Here is a 27652-nt window from a genome sequence, read left to right on the forward strand (position 1 = left end):
GACACAGTGAGTTACACAGTATACCCGTTAGTTCATATATCTTTACTTGCAAGTGTTCATTGCAAAGAGTCATTGGTCTGGTTTGAGGCTCTGGTTTCTGCTATACTATCAATGGGGGGCCCTTGGTTATCCTGTTGTTGCCTAGTGTGTAGATTCTGCAGCTTTGGTTTGCTCCAGCAGATCACAGGTTGGGTGGATGTTGGGGGTGGGCCAACTCATAACCTTGGTTCTGGGCCTAGATAGTCTCAGGGGTGGTCAGCCTGCCAGCTCTCTCTGTCCTCACCACTAGGGTGAGCTCTCCTGCTTTGCCTCAGCTAGTTTCTCCCTTGCTGCGATGAGCAAGGAGCCTACTCCGTTCTTCAGCTTTTTCGTTCTCAGAGTTGGTTCTCCCACACTTATACCTTCAGGGCCAGCTCTACTGTGTTGCCCAGGCATGGCATAGGGGCCACTCTCCTGAATGCTGCAGCTGATGAGGGGCAGGGACAGCTCTCCCACCTGCCTCAAAGGTTGATGGGCAGGGGTGTGGAGGGTGGGGAAGTGAAGGAAGGCATCTCTCCCCTGCCCATGCCACCACATGTCAGATGAGTAATGGGGACAGCTCTCCCATGCTCACAACTTCCGGGCTGGCTCATCCGCACGTCTGCCAACAGGATTGGCTCTATTGTGGTAAGCTTCATTTTTAGGTATTGATTTTCTTTTTTTTTTTTTTAATTACATTTATGTATTGTGTGTATATGTATATGTGTACATACACACAATACATGCATGTGAATGCTTAGAGGTCAGAGGACAATTTATTGGCGCCACCTTGCCACCTCAATTTTCTTAAAATAATTCATAATCGTTTTTAAACCACTTTCAGGCTTATAAGTCGATACCCTTAGCTCATCTGAATAGCTGGGGAAGAGTAGACTTTGAAGTTAGAGACTTGAATTCAGGTTTGAACTTGTAACTTGCTATGTGAACTTCATATAGCACTTCGTATAATTTTTCCCCCGACAGTACTGGGGATTGAGCCCAGAACCTCAGATATCCTATACTGAGCTACATATCCAGCCCTGTTTGTATGACTTTTAAAAATAGGCACTGTAGCTGGGAGGTGGTGGCATATGCCTTTAATCCCAGCACTCAGGAAGCAGAGGTTGGCGGATCTCTGAGTTTGAAGCCGACCTGGTCTGTGGAGCAAGTTCCAGGACAGCCAGGGCTACACACACAGAGAAACCCTGTCTAAAAACATAATAACAACAAAACCCCCAAAGTCATTCTAAAACTTGAATTTGTTTTTGTATGTGGTTTTGTTCTCAAAATGCCAATTTTAGCCAGGTATTGGGGTACTCATTCCTGTAATTCTAGGGCTTGGGAGGATCAGGAATTCAGTGGGATCCTCAGCTACATGATGAGTCTAGCCTAGGCTATATGAGGACCTTAAAAAAAAAAAGGCAGGGTGGTGGTGGCACACACCTTTAATCCCAGCATTCAGGAGGCCCGAGGAGGTGGATCTCTGTAAGTTCAAGACCAGCCCTGGGCTGCTACACAGTGAGTTTCAGGACAAGCTCAAAAGCTACACATTAAAAAAAACAAAAAACCGGAAAAGAACAAACAACATCTGGTTTTGTCTGACATGGTGTCATAAGCATGCAGTCCAGCAGTCAAGAGACTAAGGAGCACAAATTCCAGGCCAGCCTAAGCTGCATAGTAAGGCTCTATCTTAGATTTTAAAAGAAAAGTGTACCAGTTCTGATTGACTGAATACTTTTTTCCTTCTTTCCTTCTTTTTTCTTTAGTTTACTATAAACACGTCACCTACCCCAGAAGATCTGATGTTGAGACAGTATGTTTATGGACCTAAGATACAGATTTATAGAGAAGATTGTGAGCTTCTTCGCCAAAAGATTGAAGAGTAAGAAAGTTTTTTCCCCTGTGATTGTTTTTGGAGGGTTATAATAAACAAATGGCCTTTGTGGTTTTTTAAAAAGAATAAAAACAGCTAGGGGGAAATGGATGGAATTGATAGTATGACATGAATGAATAGAAACCCAGGCTGTCTACAATGTTGTGGAGCCTTGCATAAGTCATTTACCCTTGTTTTCCACTTCATAAAGTAGTAATAATATCTATAGACATCAGATACAATGAATAATAGAAGTTATTTACATAAAATGTTTCATATCATTATGAACAAAAGATAAACAGATTTTTTTTTAAGACAAGGTTTCTCTGTGTAGCCCTGGTTGTACTGAAGCTCGATATGTAGACCAGACTAGCCAAAAACTTTGAGATCCCCGTTTCCGCCTCTGAGTGCTGGCTGAGTGCTGGGATTAAAGGCATGAACTAACACCCCGATTTACTTTTGGGTTTGTAAACTGGGTGTTGTGTTACATGACTGTAACCCCAGCATTTGGGAGGGGAGATAGAGGCAGATGCTGATAGGAAGGTGCCATCTTGGAGGTAGTTAGGGCAGGTTTTTGTAAGGAAGGTATATTAGAGCTGAGCCTTGATGTATTCATTGTAGGTAGGCTATGGAGAACCAAGGGCCAGAAATTCCTGGAAAAAACCTGAGGAGGGCAACCCCTCCCCCCACTCAAGGTGCAGGCTCACAGAATAACACAGTAGGAATCGAGTAGGGGTAGGGAGTGGACAGGGGTGGGAAGCCTGAATGTTCAGAGTGGACAGGAGGTTCTAGGCAGGGGTGTGAGTGGTGATGTTATCTGGCAAGGTCACTAGAGGATATCTGTTAGCTGCTGCCTGAAACAAGATTGGTTTTGGGGTGGGTGAAGTGAGCCTGAACCGCCATAGGAAGCTGTTGCCCTCTCTGAGATACTGAACTATGAGTTGAGAACCTAGGCTATTAGTAGTCATGAAAGGAAGTGGTAGATTCAAAAACTTACTGTAAGACAGAAGACAGAGGGAAACCCTGTTGGGGTTTCAAGTTAGTCATTGACAAAAGTTTGGAAACATTTTTTCCCAGGGTGGAAGGTCTAGAGTTTGGGACCCCTGGCCTGATCTACCAAGGGCAGGAAAGCTGCAGGTCTCAGTCCTGGAGACTACCTAGACCTGGCTTAACACTAAAAGTCAAGTCTGTGCCCATTCAAGAATTCAATACCTCCCCCAACTCCACCTCCTCAGTCCCCTAAAGGTACCAGGACTTCCGGGGTCATTATCTCAGTTGGTCTATCCCCTGTCATGTGTCCATCTGCCATTCCACAACCCTCCACACACCTTTCTGATTCTCTGATCCTTTCCACTCCCCAGAATCATTGAGACACTCTTAACTATATTCTTTAAGTGTTGTATCGTCGGGCTGGCCATGTTTTCTGAGTGAATTTCCCCTTTTATGTAGGAAAAAAAAAATGAAAATAATTAAATTTGGCTGTATGTTTAAGCTGGCTTTTTCAAGCAGAATTCTAAATCCTGGGCTGGAGAGATGGCTCAGAGGTTAGGAGCACTGACTGCCTTTCCAGAGGTCCAGAGTTCAATTCCCAGCACCCACATGGTGGCTCACAACCATCTGTAATGAGATCTGGTGCCCTCTTCTGGCCTGTGGTCATATATGCTGTATACATAATAAATAAATAAAACTTTTTTAAAAAAAGAATTCTAAATCCTATATTAACTTTTGTTTATTTTAGATTAAAGGTATCTGCATTGAACCAAGATAAACTACTGACTGATGTAAATAGGAACTTGTGGGGGAAAATGAAAGACTACTCTGATGAAGAGGTATTTTTATGTCCTTTTCTGAATAAGGATTGACACATTTCAAGATAAGAAACTGTTACTTAGCCTGATACACCTTTAATCCCCATACTTGGGAGGCAGAGGCAAGTGGCTCTCTGAGATCAAGACCAGCCTGGACTACAGAGCCAGTTTCTGGGCAGCCAGGGCTATACAGAGAAACCTGGCCTCAAAAAATAAAAAACAAACAATGAAAAAAAAAGAAAAAGAAGAAACTGTTATTTGATGGTATGAAGTTCTTTAATTCAGTTTTAGATGTAGTGTGCTGGTGTAGCCTTTTCTTTTATTATCAAGTAACGGTTAGATATAACCTTTCCAATGTGTAATGGCTAATTAAACATGTGAAATATATATGATGTTCCCTCCTTTTAATTGGTATTTCCTGTAGATTTAAATGAAGATTTTTTTATTTGATTAGCTATTTATTAGTACATTTTACATGTGCACTAATATATAATAATGTTTTGTTAACTTAGAGCCAGTCATTTTCTAGTTTGTAATGAATAGTTTATAAGTGAATAAGTGAATTAAAGGCAACAATCAAAATTGAAGTCTTTGATTATATTCTTAAATAGATATGCTGAAATTAGGTGTGATGGCACAGCCTGTAATCCCAGCACTTTAGAGGCAGAGGCTAGAAGAGCACATGTTTAAGACCAACCTGGTCTGTATAATGAATTCTACATCATCAGGCAATTAAATCCGCAAATGAAAAGTTCTTTAGAAATCAGAATCTAGAGTAGGCAAAGTTTAGGACAGGCAATCTTTTTTTTTTTGTTTTTGTGTTTTTTTTTTGGTTTTTCGAGACAGGGTTTCTCTGTGTAGCTTTGCGCCTTTCCTGGCGCTCGCTCTGTAGACCAGGCTGGCCTCGAAGTCCCAAAGATTCGCCTGGCTCTGCCTCCCGAGTGCTGGGATTAAAGGCCTGCGCCACCACCGCCCGGCAGGACAGGCAATCTTACCTGCCTTCCCAGACCTTACTTACCTTATCTGACTTTTTTTTTAGTATAATGTGCTCTTTAACTCTCTCATACAGCTGAAGACCTACGGGATTTACCTGAACAAAATAAAATCACGTTATACCAAGATGACGAAAGTCTTCACTCACCAAGGAAAAGTGGCTCTGTATAACAAATTGGTGCATTCAGCTGAGGTAATTCGAGGTAGTTAATATATAACAATTTATAGTAGGTGTAAAATATGAAGAATGCTTCTTAGGAGACATATAAATGAGGCTTGGGGGCTGGAGAGATGGCTCAGAAGTTAAGAGCACTGACTGTTCTTCCAGAGGTCCTGAGTTCAATTCCCAGCAACCACATGGTGGCTCACAACCATCTGTAATGTGATCTGGCACCCTCTTCTGTATATATGATAAATAAATAAATTTAATATAAATAAATAAATAAATAAATAAATAAATAAATAAATAAATGAGGCTTGGATAAAAGCTTGTTTATAAAAAATGAGATTCTTTTATTCAAAAGCTCCAAACCTTGGCATTATAAGTAAAATGAAATATAGTTACTAATATGGGCTGTGTCTCATCTCATTGTCATCCATTTTACTTTTTGAAATAAACTATTTGTGATTCTATCTCCCCATTCATACATACGACAGTATTATCTTCCTTATATTCATAGTCAGTTGCATGTGTATGTATGTGCATGTGTTTATCCTTTTAAAAAGGCTCTACATAGGGCTGAGAATGTAGTTCAGTGGTAGAACATTTGCTTAGCATTTTTCAATTTCCCATTTGAGAGACAGGAGTAGGGTACTCATGCCAGTGATCTTGGGCACTTAAGCATGTACACAAGAGCAAGCAAGCAGGTAGCTCTGCTTAATAAAACATTTTACTGGCAAATAAGTATAGAAACACTGTATACAGTATCTTTTACAGAAATAAAAATTAAAAAATAGTTGTGCGTGGTGCACATACCTACAGGAAGTTGAGGCGGGAATATTGCCATAATTTCTGTACCACATAGCAAGAACCTATCGCAACAACAATAGCAACAAAAATAAACAAAAAACCCACACTGAAAAGGCTGTATTTCTGTTTGTCCAGTGTTTCCCATATCTATCTGATCACAGGGGGAAAAAAGCTCTTTTTAAGCAATAAATATTAATATCCATACTGTCATGAAACACAGATAGAAAAGAAATGCTATAATGAAGAGTAATATAGAATTAATTCATTTATCTTTTAAAATTAAATTTAAAAAATATATAAGGCCAGACTAAAAGTCTTGATGTTAATTTTAAGATTTGCCTGTTCATGCCAGTGTGATGACACAGGCCCGTAATCTCAACTACTTAAAAGTCTAAGGCAGGGATATCACAAGTTCAAGGCCAACCTCAACAATTTAGCAAGACCCTATCTTTAAAAAAAGGAAAAAAAACTGGAGCTCATGCAGGGACACTTGGCTCAGTCTGGGAGGAAGGGACTGGACCTGCCTGGACTAAGTCTACCAGGTTGATCGCAGTCCTCAGGGAAGGACTTGTCCTGGAGGAGGTGGGAATGGGGGGTAGGCTGGGGGCAAGGGGAGGGGGTGGGAGGGGGGAGAATAGGGGAACCCATGGCTGATATGTAGAACTGAATGGTATTGTAAAATAAAATAAAATATATATATATAAAAAAGGAAAAAAAAATGGATAGGAATAAAGGACAGCAGTAGATCATGTGACCAGCATGTATTGTATGTTCAGTCCCTGTATTGCCAAACAAAGGAAAAGAAAATTTGCCATTTATGATCATGACAATAATTGAACTATCATAAAGTTTGGAGGTTAAGCTTTATAATCTATAATATTTTGTGTTTAGAATGAGAAGAAGAAACTTGAGATAAAAATAAATGAGATGGACAACATACTTAAGAAGATCAATACCTGTCTCACTGAAGTAGAAAGAGGTAAAGTATTTAACGCTTTCCTAGGGCTGGGGACGGAGCTTAGTGGCAGAATGCTTGCCTGTCAGGCAAAAGGCCCTAGGCTCAACCCCTGGAACTACATAAAGTTAAGGGATAAGTTTCTATAAATGCTCTATAAGGTATAAAATTGGGTCTTTCTATAATATTTTAGCAGCTTCAGTTCTTAAATTGGAGCAAAATAAAGCCCTTTTTTGGGCTGGGTGGTGGTGGTGGTGGTGGTGGTGCACACCTTTAGTCCCAGCACTTGGGAGGCAGAGACAGGTGGATCTCTGTGAGTTTGAGGACAGCCTGGTCTACAAAGTAAGTTCCAGGACAGCCTGTTACACAGAGAAACCCTGTCTCAAAAAACCCTTTTTTGGGCTAATGAGATGGTTCAGTGCATAAATGTGCTTGCCACCAAGTCTGATGACGTGAGTTTGATTTCCTGGGACCCACGTGGTGGAAGAAGAGAACTGATTCTCAGCAGGTTTTCCTCTGACCTCCACAGGCATGCTGTAGTGCATACCCCTGCATACAAAATAAAGGTAATTAAAAAAATAATAATAAAAGCTCCTTTACTATAATCACCCCTAACACAATAAAGAAAAGTTGCCCAAGAAATTGAAGTCGTTTTTCAAAGCTCTTCATAACCTCTACCATAATCTTGTGTGGTTTTGCTTATTTGGGGACAGAGTCTTTCTCTGTAGCCTTGGCTGGCCTGGAATTTGCCTAAGCTACTCTTGTAGCTTGTGACCCTCTTTCCTTGCCTCCTGAGTGCTGGTGTTATAAGTGGATGCCTCTGGGCCCAGTATTCTGGTTTGTTATTGTTGTTTTGTTTTCTAATCACACTTGTTTGTTTCTTAATGTGTGTAATTCTGAGGTTCTTTTCTTTTTTAGATTTATTTATTTTTATTTTAAGTGTATGGGTGTTTTGCTTGCATGTGCACCATGTACACACAGTGCCCATGGAGGACTGAAGAAAGTGTTAGATCCCCTGGAACTGGAGTTACAGATGGTTGTGAGCTGCAGTCCTAGCTCCCACCCAGTCATCTGGAAGAGCAGTCAGTGCTCTTAACTGCTGGGCCATTCCTCCAGCCCCCGTTTATACTTTCCTGTGGAGGTCAGAAGACTGCTCTGTGTCAATTCTCTTGGACCATTCTGGGTTTCTGAGATCTCACTCAGGCTTGTTTACCTGCTGTATGGTCTCATTAGCTCACATTTCAACAGAGGGATTATCTCTATCTGGAAATTGTGTAACCATCCTCTTTGGCCCTTTCAAATCCCAACTGAATTCCGTTTTGCTTTCCTTTGTCTCCTCTAAGATCACAAAATTCCACATATTCATCAGATTTAACACCCCCTAGTCTTTAGTCTGTTTCCTTGTTTGGCATTGCTGATTGTTTTTTTCCTCCTAAAGCATTTATCTTGCTTAACTTCCATGACATCACACCACCTGACTCTGGTTCTGTTCTTTATTCCTAGGTTTTCCCCTTAGCTCCTGTGTTGTCCTCTCTTAATTAAACTAACCCATCAGCACCCAGGTCAGGTGGTTCATGGCTCCCTAGAACTCTAGTTCAGGGGATCCAACACCCTTTTCTGGTATCTGCAGGTACACACATATACACAGGCTCTTGCACACACGTCCACTCCTGTGTCTACACACACACTAAAAATAAATCTAAAAATTGTAAGTTCCATGGAGACAAAATTAGCATGTTTTTCTCCATGTTCTTTTTTGTTTGTTTGTTTGTTTGTTTGTTTGTTTGTTTGTTTGTTTTTATGGTGAAAAAGTATATTTAGAATTAGCCAGCTGGACTCAGTTTAGATAATCCCAATTTTGTTGGCAACATCCAGAGCATCATAGTCAGGAGCCAACCGAACATACACCTTCTTCTCTCCATCAGGCCTTATGAGGGTGTTGACTTTGGCCACATCAATGTCATAGAGTTTCTTCACAGCCTGCTTGATCTGGTGCTTGTTGGCCTTGACATCCAAAATGAACACAAGTGTGTTGTTGTCTTCTGTGTTCTTCATGGCTGACTCAGTGGTCGGGAATTTGATGATGGCATGGTGGTCAGGCTTGTTTCTCCTGGGCGCGCTCTTTCGAGGATATTTAGGCTGCCTCCTGAGCTGCAGGGTCTTGGGCCACCGGAACGTGGGTGATGTGCATCTTCTTCTTTTTGTGGCTGTGTACGCCTTTCAGCACTGCCTTCTTGGCTTTCAAGGCCTTCACTTTGGCTTCGGCTTTGGGAGGGGCAGGAGCTTCCTTCTTCGCTCTTGGCGCCATCTTGACGAAAAGTTTCTCCATGTTCTTTAAGTCCCTAGCATTATGGATTGCACAGTAAAAGTGTCTAATGTGTATGTCCTGCATTTAATTAAAAATGAGTATATGAATAGCATAGTTTTAAAATAACTTCTGTTTATTACTCTATTTTCTACTTCACAATAAAAGAAATAGAGGCCATCAGACTAGAATGTCCAAACTTTCTAATATCAAAGAAACCAGACCTTTAATCTGTTTATTCATTCTTTCATCCTTCTTTTCTTTTCCCTAAGGCCAGTCTTTCCATCTAAACTGATTTTGCCAGGTGTGATAGTACACACCCTGTAATGCCAGCATGAGAGACTGAGGCAGGAGAATCACTAATGAGGCCAGCCTGAGCTACGTAGTGAGTACTAGGCTGGCTAACGCTACATAGCAAGAATATGTCTCTTAAAAAATTTTTAAATAAATAAATTTGCTTTCTATTATGTCTTCTCAGGAATCTTATATTACTGATTTCTCCTTTTATCATATATTTAATGTCTTCCTTTCCATTGAATCTGTTTACATAACTGTCATCCTTAAAGCAGGGCTAGGGATGGAGTTTAGTTGGCTTTACGTATTTGCTTTGCATGCACAGAACCCTGTGTTCCATCCCCCACCATCCCATGAAGTCAGGTATGAATGTATTGGCATGCCTATTATCCCAGCACTCTGAAGGTTGAGGCAGAAAAAAACCCAGAAGTTTAAGATTATCCTCAGCCACATACTAAGTTCAAGGCCACCCTGAGGTACTTGAGACCCTGTCTCAAAAAAAGAAAAAAAATACAAAACCAAAAAATAATTGGCTATGGGTGGCTCAACACCTGTATCCTAGCATTTAGGAGGCCAAGGCCAGAAGACTACCTTGATTTCAAGGCTGGCATGGTTTACATTGTTCAGTTCCAGGCTAGCCCCAATAGTATGAGATCCTTCAAAAGGGGGGGGGGTGCTAGAGAGATGACTCAACAGTTAAAAGCACTGGTGGTGAAGACTTTAATCCCAGCATTGGGGAGACAGAGGCAGGTGGATCTCTATGAGTTTGAGGCCAGCCTGGTCTATAGAGCGAATTCCAACCAGAGCTACACAGAGAAACCCTGTCTCGAAAAACCACAAAAGCAAACAAAATTGAAGTTTCTATAGTGTTACCTAATGACAACAGCTGTGGTCATTAGGTGACACTAAATATCTACTCTCTTCTTCTTTCATTAGTCATTGGCAAATTTGCTTAGTTGTACCTTTTATGTGCTGAGTGTGTGGCACTCATAATGGAAACACACTAGAAACCAAAACCAAGATTTTGTGCCCTTATGGGCCTTTTTGTTTTTTTTTTTTAAACTCAGACAGGATAGAATGATCTCTAAATAAGTAGTTGAGAATGGACTTAAACTCATGATCCTCTCTCACCTCCCCATGTACTACCATGCCCGGCTCCTTATGGAATTTTTAATCCAGAAACAACTATAGACACTAAACAAATGAACTGGGTGTGGTATTACACACTTGGCATCTCTCAGCCTATAGGGAATGGAGTCAGGAGGATTAGTAGTCTGAGGCTAGCTATGTTATATAAGACCTTTGGTAAAGAAAACAAAACACTCTCCCTCTGAAAAAATAAATTTTGTAGAAGATGTTAAAGGTGCTGTAATACTTCAGTAGAAATCTGACCTAAGATGAATAGATCAAAGCAGCCTGCCCTATACAGAAGAGACTTTTCAGTTAAAATCTGAAAGATGAATAGGAGTATAAAAAGTAAAAAAGAAAAGCCAGCCATGGATTACACCTCTAATCCCATCACTTGAAAAGGCAGAAGGATTTCTGTGAGTGTGAGGCCAGTCTAAGCTACAGAGTGAAACCTTTTCTTTAAAACACATACTCAGGCAAGAAGGTATGGTAGTGCTTGCCTTTAATCCCAGCACTAAGGAGGCAAAGGCAGGTAGATCGCTGTGAGTTCAAGGCCAGTCTGGTTTTTATATCGAGTTTCAGGATAGCCAGGGTTACACAGAGTAACCCTTCCTTAAAAAACCAAAAAGACCAAAAAACAAACAACAAACCATAGATGCACAAGCGCGTGCACACACACATACACAAAACACATCAGACTATTCAGAATTAATATATGCAGAAATCTCTTATGCGGAGAATACATCAACTATATGGATTTGAAGATAGAGCCAGAGTAGAATAGAGAAAAAGAGCCAGATGGCGGTGGCACACGCCTTTAATCCCAGCACTCGGGAGGCAGAGCCAGGCGGATCTCTGTGAGTTCTAAGGCAGCCTGGTCTACAGATCCGAGATCCAGGACAGGCACCAAAACTACCCTCTCTCGAAAGAAAGAAAAAAAGAGTGAGAACAAAAGACAATGTGATGTAAAACAAAACTAGATTTGTTATTAGGGCTAGACATAAGGAGTTCTAAATATTTTTCATGAACAATGAACCAGCCGTGTGTATATTAAGCACTAATGGTGGTTTGAACAGATGAAAAATAAATGCAAGCTGGTTGTCATGGTACACATCTGTAATTTCAAGCACCATAAAGTCTGAGTTAGAGTCTACATAATGAGTTCCAAGCCAGCCTGAGCTACATAGTGAAACCCTATCTCAAGAAAAAGAAGGGATAGGGTTAATTATTGAGGTAAAATTTAAGCTTGGAGTAGGCACAGTAACCCATGCCTTTAATCCCACTACTTAGAAAGTACAGGAGGATCAAGACTCATCATCAGCTTATTCAGTGAGGCCACCCTGGGCTACAGGAGACTGTTTAAAAAAAATAATTTTTTTTTTTAATGCTAACTTGAGACAAACTGAGCATGGTGACACACCTGTAATCCTAGCTACTTGGGAGACTTCAGCAGGAAGATGGTTCATGGTTGGCCTGAGCAATGTCTATGCAAGACACTGTCTCAAAAGTACTAGAGAAGGGCCAGCAATATTTGCTGTATAAGCCTGCTTACCTGAGTTCCCATCAAAGAACTGACTCCCAAAAGTTGTCTTCTGACCTCCAAGTGCTTACCCCCACTACAAATAATAATAATAGTAATAAGTGAATAATTTTTTTTAAAGTACAAATCACTGTCATTAGCTCACAGTTCACTTATCTGCTATCAGACGTCTACAAAATTATAGTTCAGGATTTTATTGGCAGAGGATGATGAGTATTTGTAAATATTCCCAATACTTCAATTTGAGTCATCTGTTCTTTTTATCTCTGATATTTAATGAATTACTTTTGACTGGAGTTTCTCTAATGCTTGATGTTTACCTTAGAAACTAGGATTTTGGAGAATGAAGAGAAAGATGACCCTATGGAAGAATGGGATTCTGAAATGAAAGATGCAGAAAAAGGTAACTTACTTAGATAAGGAGATATGTCCAGCAGAGTTTGGTGGTACATACCTTTATCCCAGCACTCCAGGTGACTGTCTCAAAAACAAAGATAAGTCCAACAAGGAAAGCAATTTGTGTTTGTTTACATGTTAAATAATATTAGGTCAGAATTTTCAGTAAACTAAGTGATTTTTGTGGCAACTTTCTACTGGTGTCCTTTGTATGCTTGTCTTGTCTTGTTTTGTTTTCCTAGAACTGGAACAGCTGAAAATCGAAGAGGAGGAGCTCGAAAGGTCAGCTAACAGTTGGATGTTAAAAGAAATATGAAGTTCCCAGATGTGGTGACTCATGATTTAATCTCTGTGCATTTTAGGCCGGCCTGGACTATAGGGGGAGCTTCAGGCTAGCCCCAGCCAAGGCTACATACTGATCCTATCTCAAACACACATACACACACACACACACACACACACACACACACACACACACACACACACACACACTCACACGCACACACATAATAAAAGTAAAATAAAAATATACTCTAGGCCAGCAGTGGTTGCACACGCTTTTAATCCCAGTACTTGGCAGGCAGAGGCAGGTGGATCTCTGTGAGTTGGAGGACAGCCTGGCCTACAGAGTGAGTTCTAGGATAGCCAGGACTGTTTCACAGAGAAACCGTGTCACAAAAAACCAAAACAACAACAACAACAACAAAAACCAACCATTCTAAGGGGCTGGAGATGGGTTAGCAGTTAAGAAAGCTAGTCTGTTCTTCCAAAGGACCCTGGTTGAATTCTCAGTCCCCACATGGCATCTGACAACTGCTTGTAACTCCAGTTCCAGGGGTTCTCTTATCCTCTTCTGGTCTCCTTGGGCTCCTACACATATGTGTGTGCATATAAACTCATGCAGATGCACACATGTACACTTAATAATCTTTTAAAAATGTTGAAGAAAAAGACTTTCAGACTGGAGAGCACTGGCTGCTCTTCCAGAGAACCTGAGTTCAATTCCCAGCACCCCCATGGCAGTTCACAACTGTCTGTGACTTCAGTTCCAGGGGATCCAACACCCTCACACAGACTTGTATAAAGGCAAAAACACCAATGCATATAAAATAAAAATAAATAAATTATTTTAAAAAGAACATGGAACCCCAAAGATATCTTCTTGGATTTGAAATTGAGTGACAATGATACATACCTTTTCTAAATGGATCTATTTTAATGTTTTTTTTAAATTATATCATTGACAACTATCTAGCTTAAAACTCATCATCATTTAGGGCATTTAGTGGATAGTTTATGTATGTGTAATGTATATGTATACATGTGTATCTGCATGTATGTGGAAGCCAGAGGATAACATCAGGTATCTTTGTCTCTGTCCACCTTTTTTTTTAATGACTGGGTCTTAACTTACTATGTAGCCCTGGCAGACTTGGAACTTACTATGTAGATGAGATAGGCTCTGAACTGATAAAGATCTGCCTGCCTCTGCCATCTGAATGATGGGATCAAAGGTGTGCACCACGTGGCCAGCCTCTACCTTAGCTTTTAAGACAAAGCCCAGAGCTCAGCAGTTGGTTATACTGGCAGGCTAGCAAGCACCAGGATCTGTCATTCTCTGAGCCCCGACACTAGGGTTACAGACACACACAACTTTGCTTGGTCTTCACTGGGTGCCAGGGATCCAAACTGGAGTCCTTACACTTTCACAAGGAAGCTTATTAACTGGGTTATCTCCCCAGCCCCAAAACGTTTGTTACTATTCTAAACTCACTAACAAATACTTTGTTTTTCTCTGAATTCCTGATTTTATTTGCAGAAAGTTCTTAGAAGTAGAGAAACAGAAAACGCAGACCCTTGCTCAGATAGAGTTTATAAAAGAACAGACAAATAAAACTGAAGAATTACTGGATCAACTGAGGTAAGAGAAAGCAGGTGTCATCCAGTTTCTGTTCTATTCTGTCTGTACCTTATATGCTGGTATAGATCTTTGGAGGGTTTTTCGGGTTTTTAATGTTTTGAGTTGGGCTTTCCCTGTGTTGCCCAGGCTGGCCTACAATTTCTGGGTCCAAGCAATCATTGTGCCTCAGCTTCTCAAGAATACCCACACTCCAACACCACAACACCCAACATTTGCTATGGGCTTTACAAACCTATAGCAGTGGTTCTCAACCTTCATAGTGCTGTGACCCTTTAATATAGTTCTTCATGTTGTGGTGACCCCCAGTGATAAAATTATTTTGTTGCTATGTCATAACTGTAATTTTGCTACTGTTATGAATTATAATGTAAATATCTGTTTTCTGATGATTTTAGGCAGCTCTTGTGAAAGGGTCATTTGACCCCAAAGGGGTCGAGACCCATAGGTTGAGAACCACTGACCTATAGTATGGCATAGCCATTAAAAAATGTCAGTGTACTTCAAAAGTATGTTAAAAGCATTTAGGGCCATAGGTTAAGCTTAAAATATCTTTAAATATTTTGGGTCTGGAGAGCTAGTTCAGTGGTTAAGAGCACTGCCTTTGCAAAAGACCCAGTTCACTTCCCAGTACCCACATGAGAGCTCACAACTGCCTATAACTTCAGTCCCAGGGTATCTGATGTCCTCAGACCTCAGAAGGCTCCTGCATGTATGTGATACTCATACACACACTCAGACACATACATTTACACATAAAATAAAATGAATATTTAAAAAATATATCTTTAATTTTTTATCTGTTAGATCCCTCCCCCTAACATATGACTCAAGACTGAGTTCTGATTTCTTCCAAATGCATCACATTGAATCAAGTATGGTTGAACATACCTGTAATCCCAGCACTCAGGAGGCAGAGGCAGGAGTATTGCTGTAAATCCTTTTTTTTAAATGGTTAAAGTGAAAGTTTTTATTTTAGATATGAGAGAGAGAGAACAACCAGAGGCATCTAGAAAAGTCCAAAGCAGAGAGAAAAAGAAGTAGACTGAACATGGACAGCAGACTGGACATGGCCAGGGCTATCTGTGAGAGAGAGGACAGCAGGGCACAGAGAACAGAGAAAACACAGTGAGAGAAGCGGGAGCAGAGCAGAGAGAAAGCATGATGAGAATAGCAGGGTAATAAGGAGAGTGAGTAGCTGGGAGGGAAGGCGGCCTGGAGCTGGAGGGAGTTGAGGGTAGGAAGGAGGTGAGAAGGGCTAGGATGCTGGTGTGGACTTTGAAATGTGTACCTGACACTTGTGATGCTGAGGAAGCCTGGAGGCCAGCGTGCACTGTTTTATGCTGGTAGGCACCACAGGTAGCCATTTACCCCTTCTGCCCAAGGTAAGGGTAATGACTCCTTTTCATAGAGGGAAACCAGCTTCATAAGTTCCTGAGGAATGCTGGCTTTCATCTAACCTCCAGAAATCCTCCTATAGCTCATTTCTGAGTTTCCTTTAAACCTGGCATTAACTCTGAAGTCTTTTTCTGCTTGGATTGACCTTAGAAAGTGGTATGTGATAAGAGGCCAATTGTCCCAACAACAATCTTTGACTAAAATTCTTTTTCCACTGATCTGCAAGTGCCAGTGGTTCTTATAAGTCAAGTCTATTTATTTGGCCCCTCATTCTGTTCCATTACTCAGTTCGGCCTTGAGAAAATATCACATTGTCTTAAGTTAGATTTCTAATACATTCTAGACCGGGCAACTTAAATAATCATTGTTTGGCAACTCTAGAGGTTAGGAAGTCCAAAAGCAAAGTACAGGCGGTGGGTTGTTTTGAGGCTGCTTTTCTTGGCTCCATATGCCAAAATGTCCTCTCTTGTGTACACAAAGGGCTGAAGGAAGAGTTAGCTCTCTGGATCTCATTCTCCTAGGGTTAGTTGTTGATTTGGGTTTTTTTTTTTTTAGTTTTTTGTGACAGGGTCTCACTATGTAGCCCTGGCCAGCCTGAAACTCACAATGTAGACCACATTAGCCTTGAACTCACAGAGATCCTACTGTCTCTGCCTCACTGTTAGGATTATGCTTTTTTTTGTTTGTTTGTTTGTTTTTTGTTTTTTCGAGACAGGGTTTCTCTTTGTAGCTTTGCGCCTTTCCTGGGACTCACTTGGTAGTCCAGGCTGGCCTCGAACTCACAGAGATCCACCTGGCTCTGCCTCCGGAGTGCTGGGATTAAAGGCGTGCACCACCACTGCCCGGCTAGGATTATGCTTTCTAATTAATTGGCTTTATTAGGTCTCAATCTCTTCATCTTGTTTTCAGATCCTGATTTCCCATCATTCTTTTGATTCACGCTATTGCCAAGACTTTCCATAGAACTTTTTGTTTGAATTACTGAATTCTTCTTTTTTGTTTATTGGGTTTTTGGTTTGTTTGTTTGTTTTGTTTTGTTTTGTTTGAGACAGGGTTTCTCTGTGTAACAGTCCTGGCTGTCCTGGAACTTGCTTTGTAGACCAGGCTGGCTTTGAACTCACAGAGATCCGCCTGCTTCTGCTTCCCTAGTGCTGGGATTAAAGGTGTGCGTCACCCTGCCCAGTGAATTTTTCATTTTTCATTTGATTTTTTTCAGTAATTCTTTTGATTGAGTTCCATGTTCCTATACTATATTGATTTTATTTATGTCACTCAGCTGTTATTTGTGTTTTCTTTGAATTTATTCAGGAGTTCATTTGTTTTCACTTTGATTTCTTTGAACATATTTTTAATCAGTTTTTTGGATTCTTTGAAGTTTCATCCAGTTCCTTCATTAGTAATTTTGGAGAGGTCCTTTGACCTTGGTTTTTCTGTTTCTTGTTTTGGCATTGGTACTTATATATCTGGTGTTTTGTCGATTTTTTTTTTTTTAATTATAAATGCTTAGACAATAGCCCAGGTTTATTATTAACTAGCTCTTACATTTTAAGTTAACCCATATTCCTTATTTATGCTCAGTCATGTGGCAATACCTTTATTAACATGGCATGTTCATCTCCTGCTTCCTATGTATCTCCCTCATGACTTCTCTGACTCAGTCCTTTCTCCTTCCAGAGTGCTCTGTATCTGGGTGTCCTGCCTATACTTCCTACCTGGCTACCATCTTGTCAGCTTTTTATTAACCGATGAGAGCAATACATATTCACATTGTACTGAAAGATTATTCCACAGCATTTTCCCCTTACTATTTAATTAAAAAGGAAGATTTTTTTAACATAGTAAAAATTTACATATATGTAATTATATATATAACTTATAATTATATATAAAAAAGAACAGTTATTAAGTAAGAATTATAGTAACGATATCCAATTCATTTTGCTGTAATTCTTGATCAGCCTCATCTACATAACAAGTACTAAGCCAACCAGGGACACACAGCAAGAACTTTACTCAAAAAAACAAAAACAGAATAACAAACAAGCAAACAAAGTACAAGATTGTTCGATCATATTATCTCTTGAGGGTTTTGTTTTATGTTGTTTGTTTTTCCTCAAAAGATCTTCATTGGTGATCAGTCTCCATATGTATATATGAAATGTTACACAAATTTTTGTATTATCTTTGCACAAGGGTGAGACCAATCTTCTCTATATTCTTCTGATTTTAGTATGTATGTTGCCAAAGGGAGTACTTGTTTTGTATTTTAAGACATATCACTGTATCACAGACTGCGTTGTCTCAGCCTCCCAAGGGCCAGGGCTGTAAATGTGTAAGCCACCTGGCCATTCAAATTATTTAAATTGAAATATTATTTCCCAATCCAGTGGGGAACAAAAAGAGTAGCTACTAATGGTAGTATTTAATGGTATCAGAAATTCTGCATTCGGGCTAGTAATTTTCTGGATTGATTCCCTAGCACTGGAAAGGAAGGAAGAAGATAGACTTACTTGTTTTTCTTTATACTTCTCTAGTTTGTCTGAGTGGGATGTCATTGAGTGGAGTGATGATCAAGCTGTATTTACCTTTGTTTATGATACAATAGAACTTACGATCACCTTTGGAGAACCAGTAGGTAAGTAGAAAAGCTAAAATAATCCTCTTTGGAGTAATGAATGCCTTCACTCACTAAAGATAAAAACTTGTATTTAATAACAATAACTACTGACAGCCGGGCAGTGGTGGCACACGCCTTTAATCCCAGCACTTGGGAGACAGAGCCAGGCGGATTTCTAAGTTTGAGGCCAGCCTGGTCTACAGAGTGAGATCTAGGAAAGATGCAAAGCTACACAGAGAAACCCTGTCTCAAACAAACAAACACACAAACAAAAAACTACTGACAAAATGGTAATACTGCTGAGAATCTTAGAAGGGTCAGTAACTTGAGTGATAATAGTTTGGGGAAGTTTGCTAAAGACTGACCCAGGAACTCCTGCATGCCAAGTTTATGCTTTTCTGCTATCTCAGCATGAAAGAGCTGCGCATGGTGGCATGGCTGGGGCACGATCATCTGCTGCATGGTGAGACCCTGTCTCAGAATACAAAAACAATAAGAATAAACGTAGAGCTGGCACGGAGTTCTTTTAGGTGATAACATTCTCTCTATCCAAATAATATTCCTCCCCTCCCTGTGTGTGTGTGTGTGTGTTTGAATTTACTCAAATGGCTGTTACTCTTTCTTTCTTTATTTTTTTTCTTTTTTTTTGTTTTTTGTTTTTTTGAGAGAGTTTCTCTGTGTAGCTTTGCACCTTTCCTGAATCTCGTTCTGTAGAGTAGGCTGGCCTCTGCCTCCCGAGTGCTGGGATTAAAGGCTTGTGCCACCACTGCCTGGCGCTTGTATGGTTTTATTTGATGTTTTGTTTGTTTGAGATGATACTCGAAATGTAAACTAAGCTGGCTGCCTCTGCCTCCTGAATGCTGGGATTAAAAGTATGCACCATCATGGCTGTTGTTTATTTGGTTCTTAGGGCAAATATCTTTGCACAGAAGTTATAGTCAAGGCAAGATCTCTTAATACAGTTTTCAATTACAAAAATGTATTCTCTTGGTTCTTCTGTGACCCTGACAATGTTGTCTTTTTTTTCCTTCCTGTGTGGGTGTTGACTTTATTTCCCCCTATAAATTGGGTTTTATTTGGAGGGGGTCTGAGGGGTTGTTGTTTTTTTTGGTTTATTGAGACAGGCTCTCTGTGAAGCCCAGGCTGTGCTGGAATTCACTATGTAGACCACACTAGCCCCAAACTCAGAAATTCATCTGCCTCTGCCTCCTAAGTGCTAGGATTAAAGACATGTGGCACCATGCCCAGCCCGTAAGTTGGTTTTGGTATACCCAAGTCTGAAGGCAGGCTTGGTAGCACGTCTTTAATCCTAGCACTCAAGAGCCTGAAGCAGGCAATTTCTGTGAGTTCAAGGGCAGCCTGGTGTGTGTGTGTGTGTGTGTGTGTGTGTGTGTGTGTGTATCTCAAGTTCCAGGAAAGCCAGAAGTACATAGAGAGAAGAAGCAAACAAACAAATAGAAGATATACCCTAGACTGAAATTTCTAAATTAAAAAGGGGAAAAAAATAAACCTTTAAAAGTAAAAAAATAAATATAGCTATGTTCTGCAGTTTAATTTCTTTCAAAGGCCTACTAGATTGATGTAATTGAACAATATCAGGGGGTCCTTCACCATACACAGAAAATAATACGACTCAAGGATAAAACTTCAACTGCTTTTGATAAGAATCCTGCTACCTCAGAAGAATAGAATTTGAAAGTAGAAAAAAGAAACCTTTGTGACTGGGGATAGAGCTCAGTGCCTATCATTCATGAAAGTCCTGGGTTCAGTCCCCAGCACTGCAGAAACCAGGTATGATAATAAGTACCTATAATTCAGAAGAGGAAAAGAGAATAAAAAATCTAGGGCTATCCTAAGCTACATAGGACTTTGGAGCCAACCTAGGCTATGTAAGATTCCAATAAAATGAGATAAGAAAGAAAGAAAAATCTCTTTTTCTGATTCTCCTTATAGTTGGTCTCCCTTTCTTGGACAAGGCTTACAGGAAGATTAATGAGCTCAATTTTCAGTCTCTATTAGATGGTAAGTTCAAAACATTTAAGCCTCCAAATTTTGTTGGTAACTTAATTTGTCCTTAAATGTGTTTTTTTGTTTTTTTTTTTTTTTTTTTGGTTTTTCGAGACAGGGTTTCTCTGTGTAGCTTTGCGCCTTTCCTGGAGCTCACTTGGTAGCCCAGGCTGGCCTCGAACTCACAGAGATCCGCCTGGCTCTGCCTCCCGAGTGCTGGGATTAAAGGCGTGCGCCACCCTTAAATGTGTTTTAAACATAAAACTGCTTGTATAGTATTTTAAATATTGAGTAGATTTTAAAAGAAATTACTTTGTTAGTACTAGATATTTAACAATGATTAATAGTAATTATTTCTATATTTGAAATTAGCGCTTTGAGTATTTAGTCTATACCAGGCACGTGTATTACTTGTATCAGTGCTATAAGTAGATATTATTTTCTAGTTTACCAGTTAGGAAACTACAGATCAGAAAAATTAAGTGTGCTTACAGTTCCTTAGGTAGTAAAGAAAGCCTAGATTTGAACTCAGAAATACGTTCCATTTAAATTCATACTTTTAACCAAGCACTGTTCTATATGTTTAGGCTTAAAGCTTTTTTTTTTTGTTTTTTTTTTTTTTTTTTGGTTTTTTCGAGACAGGGTTTCTCTGTGTAGCTTTGCGCCTTTCCTGGAACTCACTTGGTAGCCCAGGCTGGCCTCGAACTCACAGAGATCCGCCTGCCTCTGCCTCCCGAGTGCTGGGATTAAAGGCGTGCGCCACCACCGCCCGGCTTAGGCTTAAAGCTTTATAAAATATTTTATATAATCGAATATGTTATAGACTTGTTTGAAAATAAAAATTAGCTGGGCGGTAATGGCGCACGCCTTTAATCCCAGCACTCAAGAGGCAGAGGCAGGCAGATCTCTGTGAGTTCAAAGCCAGCCTGGTCTACCAAGCAAGTTTCCGGACAGCCAGGGCTACACAGAGAAACCCTGTCTTGATTTTTTAAAAAGAAAGAGAGATGGGGTTGGGGATTTAGCTCAGTGGTAGAGTGCTTGCCTAGCAAGCGCAAGGCCCTGGGTTTGGTCCTCAGCTCCAGAAAAAAAAATAAAAAAAGAAAGAAAGAAGGAAAAAGAAAAAAGTGTACATTTAGTAGTTTGAAAATATTTCTAGTTTATGTAATATAATATAACTTATTAAAATACATGAGTAAATAATACCCTTATTTTTTATTTTTTCCCCTTCTTTAGAGGATAAAGCTCCTCCTTCCTCCCTTTTAGTTCATAAGCTTATTTTTCAGTACATTGAGGAACAAGAGTCCTGGAAGAAGAAATGTACAACACAACATCAGGTACCCCAGGTAAAGTCTGACGAGGCATGTAAAGGAAACCTTACACTATTTGTCCCAAGCAGCAGAATTGAAATTCTGAAAAAATTATAGTATCCTGAAATTATCAATATATTTAGTTGTTCAACATTTTGGGGATTATTAAACACTGAAAAGTTTTTGTTGTGGTTGTGGGTTTTTTGGTTGTTTGTTTTTGGGTTTTTTTGTTTTTTGTTTTTTTTATTTTTTTTTATTTTTTTAAGATAGCAGTTTTCTTTTCATACTTAAGAGTTTTAATTCGGGCTGGAGATATGGCTCAGAGGTTAAGAGCACCGACTGCTCCTCCAGAGGTCCTGAGTTCAATTCCCAGCACCCACATGGTGGCTCACAACCATCTGTAATGAGATCTGGCACCCTCTTCTGTATACATAATAAATAAATAAATCTTAAAAAAAAAAAAAAAAAGAGTTTTAATTCACAGGTTCGAGAGATGGCTCAGAGGTTAAGAGCACTGACTGCTCTTCCAGAGGTCCTGAGTTCAATTCCCATCAACCACATGGTGGCTCACAACCATCTGTAATGAGATCTGGTGCCCTCTTCTGGTCATACATGCTGTATACAAAATAAACAAATAAATCTTAGAAAAAAAAAAAAAGATGGGATTCTTTTAAAAAAAAAAGTTTTAATTCACATTCAAAGTGATAGTGGTGTTGTTATTTGGTTTTATTTTGAAACAGTCTCTCAGTAGCTTAGTCTGACTTATATAGCCAAGGATGACCATCAAATTTTGATCTATCTACCTATCTTCACTGCCCAAGTGCTGAGTTTGATATTTTCAAACTACTAAATGTACACACCTCATTTATACAGTTCTCAGAATCAAGCCTAGGGCTTTGTACATGCTAGGCCCAGACTCTCTTTTTTTTTTTTTTTTTTTTTTTCAGACAGGCTTTCTTTGTAGACTTGGCTATCCTGGAACTCACTCTGTAGACCAGGCTGGCCTCAAACTTACTCGCCTGCCTCTGTCTCCCCAGTGCTGGGGTTAAATGCGTGTGCCACCACCGCCTGGTTAGATTTATTTTGTATTTCATGTGTAGATGTTTTGTCTGCATGTATATCTTTGAGTGTATGTGTGCACTGTGTGACAAGGCCAGAAGAAGGCATCAGAGTTTCCTCAGACTGGAGTTGGCCATTTGTGGGTGCTAGGATTCAAACCCAGGGCCTCTGAAAAATTTTAACTACTGAGCCATCTCTCCAGCTGCTAGGCCTAACTGAGCTACATCCCTGAACCCCAAAATAATGTGTTTCAGTATGATATTCTTTCTCTCTGTCTCTCTCTCTCTCTCTCTCTCTCTCTCTCTCTCTCTCTCTCTCTCTCACACACACACACACACACACACACACACACACACAAAGTCATTTTTTTGTTCTATTTTTTTTTTCTAGATGCTTCAAGAACTCTCACTGGTAGTGAACCATTGCAGACTTCTTGGAGAGGAGATTGAATTTTTAAAGAGATGGGGGCCAAATTATAGCCTAATGGATATAAATGTGAATAATACTGAGTGAGTATATTCAGTTTCCTGGAGCTGTTATAATAAAGTATTATAAGTTGAGTGGCTTAAAAAGCAGAAAGTTAACTGATTTAATATTCTGGAGGCTGGAAGTCTGGGGTGAATGTTAGTAGGGATGGTGGTCTAAGAGCTGTGAATGACCCTTCCATGCCTTTCTCCTAACTTCTGATGGTTTACTGGCAATTTAGGAAACCTGAATGCATAACTTTGATATCTATCTTCATCCTCACATGGTATTCTTTCATTATGTCTATGTCTAAATTTCCCTTTTAGTAAGGATGCCAGTCATACCAGACAAAGGACCACTATGCTGCAGTAGAACCTCATCTTAATTCATTAAATTTACAATGAGCTGCTTTCTAAGTGAGGTCACATCTGAGATAATCAAAGTTAAGATTTCAGCTTTGAAGCCGGGCGGTGGTGGCGCATGCCTTTAATCCCAGCACTCGGGAGGCAGAGGCAGGCGGATCTCTGTGAGTTCGAGGCCAGCCTGGTCTCCAAAGTGAGTTCCAGGAAAGGCGCAAAGCTACACAGAGAAACCCTGTCTCGAAAAAACAAAAACAAAACAAAAAAAAAAATTTCAGCTTTGAATATAATAGGATATATTTTAAGCAGTAATAGTAGATAACTCATCAAGAACTTAATTTTTTGAGATGTTGTTCACATTGTCCAGCTTGCAGTGATCCTTCCCCTCTGGCTTTCAAGTGCTGGGATTATAGGTATGCACCATTCCACTTGGCTTTTTCATTTTTCTGTTTTATGTTGGTGTGTATATGTAAATGTATGTCACAAGTATGTGAGTGCGTGAAGAGGTTAGAAGAAGGCATTATATCTCCTGGAGCTAGAGTTACAGGTAGGTGTGAGCCACCTGATGCTGATGCTGAGAACTGAACTCCATTCCTTTGGAAGAGCAAGAATCCCCTTAATCACTGAGCCATCACTCTGTTCTCCTTGGAACAACTCACATTATAACCCAAACTGGCCTCAAAAGTATTGTCATCCTCTTGCCTTAACCTCCAGAATGTGCCAAGGATTACCACCTACAGCATATGATTGTGAATCAAAAAACAAACTCAGAGTTCAGTCAGTAAAGCACTTCACTTGCAAGTGTGAAGAACTGAGTTCAGATTCTCTGAACTCTTGCTTTGAAAAGTCCAATATGAGCCAGGTATGGTGGTGCATGTCTGTAATCCCAGAGACAGAGTCAGGAGGATCTCTGAATTAAAGACCAGCCTTGTCTACATAGCAAGTTCCAGGACTGCCGGAGCGGGGGGGGGGGGGGGGGTAGAGAGAGAGAGAGAGAAACCTAGTGTCATTGCCTGCACTTGTAATCCTAGCAGTGGCAAGATTAAAGGCAGAGAGAAATGGATCCTTAGAATCATTTGGCCTAGCCTTGGTGATGTCATTCCAGACCATGGAGAGACCCCGTCTCACACAAAAGGTAGAAGATGCTTGAGGATCAGTACCCAAGATACTGACATTCATACATACTGTGCATGTGCATACTTGTACAAACTCTTTCTCTCCTCTCTCTCTCCCTTTCCCCGACTCTTTGTCTTACACACACACACACACACACACACACACACACACACACACACACACACACAATGTATTTCATTACAGTCAATTAGGAAGTAATTATTATATCTTTTTAAAAATAGTATCTTGCTCTAGATGTTTTACCTTCTTTTCTATTTGATAAGGACAAGAAATAACAGCTACCTAAGTTTTATATACAAGTATAAAAGAAAAATATGTTCATGCTTTAATCTATTTTGGTCTTATATTTTTAATTGTGTATCTTATCTTTTATAGATTGAGGCTTTTATTCTCCAGTTCTGCAGCATTTACAAAATTTGAGATAATTTTGTCTCTCTCAGCACATTATCCCTTGGTCCCACTACCATTCATCATTCAAAATCACCTTGGGAACATCAAGTAAGTAAATATCCAGCTCTATAGAAGTTCTAGCTACTGTTGTAGACTTCTTATTTCATCCCAAAGGTCCTTGAAAGTGTCAGCAAATACATTGAGACATAAGTGTCGCTTCTTCCTGACTCCCTTTTCCAGTATTTGTTCTTCTAAAGTCAATGATCTTATTATTGTCGCCAGTGGATGCTAGAGTCCAGTCTAGTCTTTTATGATGGCTTCAGTTTCTTAACGCTTCTCCCTACGACAAGATTCAAGAAGTTAAAATTTTGGAACTGGAGATGTTTCAGAGGCCTGGGTTACATTCTCAGCACCATATAAACTGAACACAGTGGTGCTGCACACCTGTAAGCCCACACACCTTAGAGGAAGTGGTAGCAGGATCAGAAGTTCAAGATCATTCCCATTAGACTATGATCTACTTTACAACTTTTTCGACAGCACTGTGGCATATTAGAAGCTGTCTTCCTTAAATTCATCACTAAACAACAACAGTTTGGAATTTTATAGCTAAAGGAATTAACTTGAACAGGGAGAGATAGCTCAATTGGTAAAGAGCCTGCCACACCAGCATAAGGACCTGTGTTCCAAACCCTAACACATGTAAAAGCAGGGTGCAGTGGTACACATCCATAACCCCAGTTCTTGGAAGGGTAAGGGCAGCAGGAACCCGAGAGTCACTGGCTAGCCAGTCTAGCCAATCAGTGAAAGACCTGTCTCAAAAAATAAGTTGGAGAGCAACTAAGGAAGACAGTTTGTCTGCATCTTGTCTATACCCACACATACATACACAGGAACACACATATGCATACATGCACAAACACAAAATGTGGTGGAGGTATGGGAAACAGGAGCTGGAGAAACGGCTCAGTAGTTAGGAATGCTTGCAGTTCTTCCAGAAGTCCTGGGTTTAGTTCCGAGCATCCACACTGGGCAGCCTACAACCACTTGTAACTCTAGCTCCAAGGGACCCAGTGTTGTCTTCTGGCCTACTCTAGCACCTGCCCTCACATGTGCCATTCCTGCACACACAGATACACATAATTAAAAATAAAATCTATCCTACTGTAAAAGCAATTAAACCCAGTGGTAGAATGCTTGCCTAGCATGTACAAGGGCCTGTGTTTAATCCCTAGCACCATAGGCAAACAACAACAAAAAAGCAACCAGGTCAAGATACTTTATGATTAGATTCAGAATTGTTTATTCAGCCTTATTTTAGAGTACAGTTTCTATTAAAGTTCCGCTTGTTTCCAGAAATATCCATCTGTGCTTCCTAGGAACTTAAGAGGTAGTATCCAAGGAAATGAATAGTCCTGAATTGTAGACGGGTGTAAGTATTTCAGGAAAAGTAATTAATACCTTTTTGTCCTTTCTAGCCATGATGAAATTGCTGCAGTTATATCCAAAGTGCCTTTAGAAAACGACTGCCTGAAGAATATAGTCAAGCAAATTTACCAAGATCTACTTAAGGACTGAAACTTTTACCATAAGACCCACAACAGATCACAACTATAACAACTAAGGAAAAAATGTGTTTACCCAGGCATAGAGGTGCCCTCTTGTAAACATAGGACTCGGGTGAGATAAGATCACAAGGTCAAGGCCAGCCTGGGCTGCCTATGAGACCTGGTCAAAAAACAGACAAACAGAAAAAATACTTAAATGATACATCAGGGTCACCATTGCTGTTTATCCTTTGCCTTAACATCATAGAAAACTAGCAAAATGCCTCCTGATGACATCATAGTTAATTTGTTTAATTAGTTTTAAAATACCTAGTCAAAAATAGTGAGGTCTTAAATAGCATGTATCAACTTGCTTATCCTTATCCTCAAGGGTAAGTGGTTGGACATGTGGGCAATTTGTCCTAATGTAACTCATCAATGGAGCACTTACCTTGTGTGCATGAAGCCCTAAGGTTAAAAGTGGTACTCTTTCCCTTACTATAAGCTCTGAGTAACTTTTCAGAGGAGTTAGGACTACTGACACAAAGATAAACCATTTTCTCCTATTTAGATCTTATGTCTTTATGGCTTTTCCTAGCAGATATGTCTAGAGTAGAAACATGTCTGTCAGCCTGTGGTACAGAAGACTGTAACAGGATGATGACTTGATCTCATGACTTCAAGACCAGTATGGTCAACAGAGGGAGATTTCTCTCACTAAAACAAAGGAATGTCTCTGTCCACCAACTGCTCATCCTCTTTCTCCATTTCAGAAATGCTATTAAAAGAAAGCAGAAGCACTCAAATATCGGAATGGCTGCCACCTTTTCTTAAGAGTCTTGGTATTTTTTTCTACAGTGCCTATTAATGTTGTCTTAAGTGTACTCTTTCTATGAAAAATTCATTCATTTTGAAATATTATGTAAATATTTGAATGTTTTTGTTTTTGTGATATATGATACTAATAATAATAATAATAAGCCTTCAGTGTAGGCTATTTCCTTCTTTATAAAGAATGCTTTACAGCTAGAATTTTAATCTTTTTTTAAGTAAGTAGTGACATTTCAAACAGTATCACATTGCAACACTAGTTTCTCACAATCATAAAAAACTATTGCTTCCTGAAACCACGTTTTTAAAAGCAATATATAAATTGTCTAGTAAATGA

At 39.9% G+C, this 27652-nt stretch overlaps 1 protein-coding gene and 1 pseudogene across 2 annotated transcripts in view; one reads left to right on the plus strand and one right to left on the minus strand.

The window, feature by feature from the left end:
* Knl1 (kinetochore scaffold 1) overlaps positions 1–27290 on the plus strand; it is a 73620-nt gene extending 46330 nt beyond the window's left edge. The window contains exons 14-26 of one of the 2 annotated variants that reach the window (XM_042275961.2): positions 1785–1900; positions 3630–3720; positions 4769–4885; positions 6554–6641; positions 12210–12287; positions 12523–12562; positions 14100–14201; positions 18131–18231; positions 20167–20235; positions 21454–21563; positions 22977–23095; positions 24923–25045; positions 26416–27290. In XM_042275961.2, coding sequence (XP_042131895.2) covers positions 1785–1900; positions 3630–3720; positions 4769–4885; positions 6554–6641; positions 12210–12287; positions 12523–12562; positions 14100–14201; positions 18131–18231; positions 20167–20235; positions 21454–21563; positions 22977–23095; positions 24923–25045; positions 26416–26515 — 1254 coding nt within the window. In that variant the 3' untranslated portion in view covers positions 26516–27290. Of the gene's footprint in view, positions 1–1784; positions 1901–3629; positions 3721–4768; positions 4886–6553; positions 6642–7146; positions 7184–12209; positions 12288–12522; positions 12563–14099; positions 14202–18130; positions 18232–20166; positions 20236–21453; positions 21564–22976; positions 23096–24922; positions 25046–26415 lie in introns of those variants that run through there. The other variant, XR_013050671.1, reaches the window with a different exon arrangement.
* On the minus strand, positions 8432–8925 carry LOC102916939 (large ribosomal subunit protein uL23 pseudogene; annotated as a pseudogene).
* Positions 27291–27652: the final 362 nt, after the last annotated feature.

The sequence above is a fragment of the Peromyscus maniculatus genome, chromosome 4 (assembly GCF_049852395.1).
Source record: "Peromyscus maniculatus bairdii isolate BWxNUB_F1_BW_parent chromosome 4, HU_Pman_BW_mat_3.1, whole genome shotgun sequence".
NCBI lineage: Eukaryota > Metazoa > Chordata > Mammalia > Rodentia > Cricetidae > Peromyscus > Peromyscus maniculatus.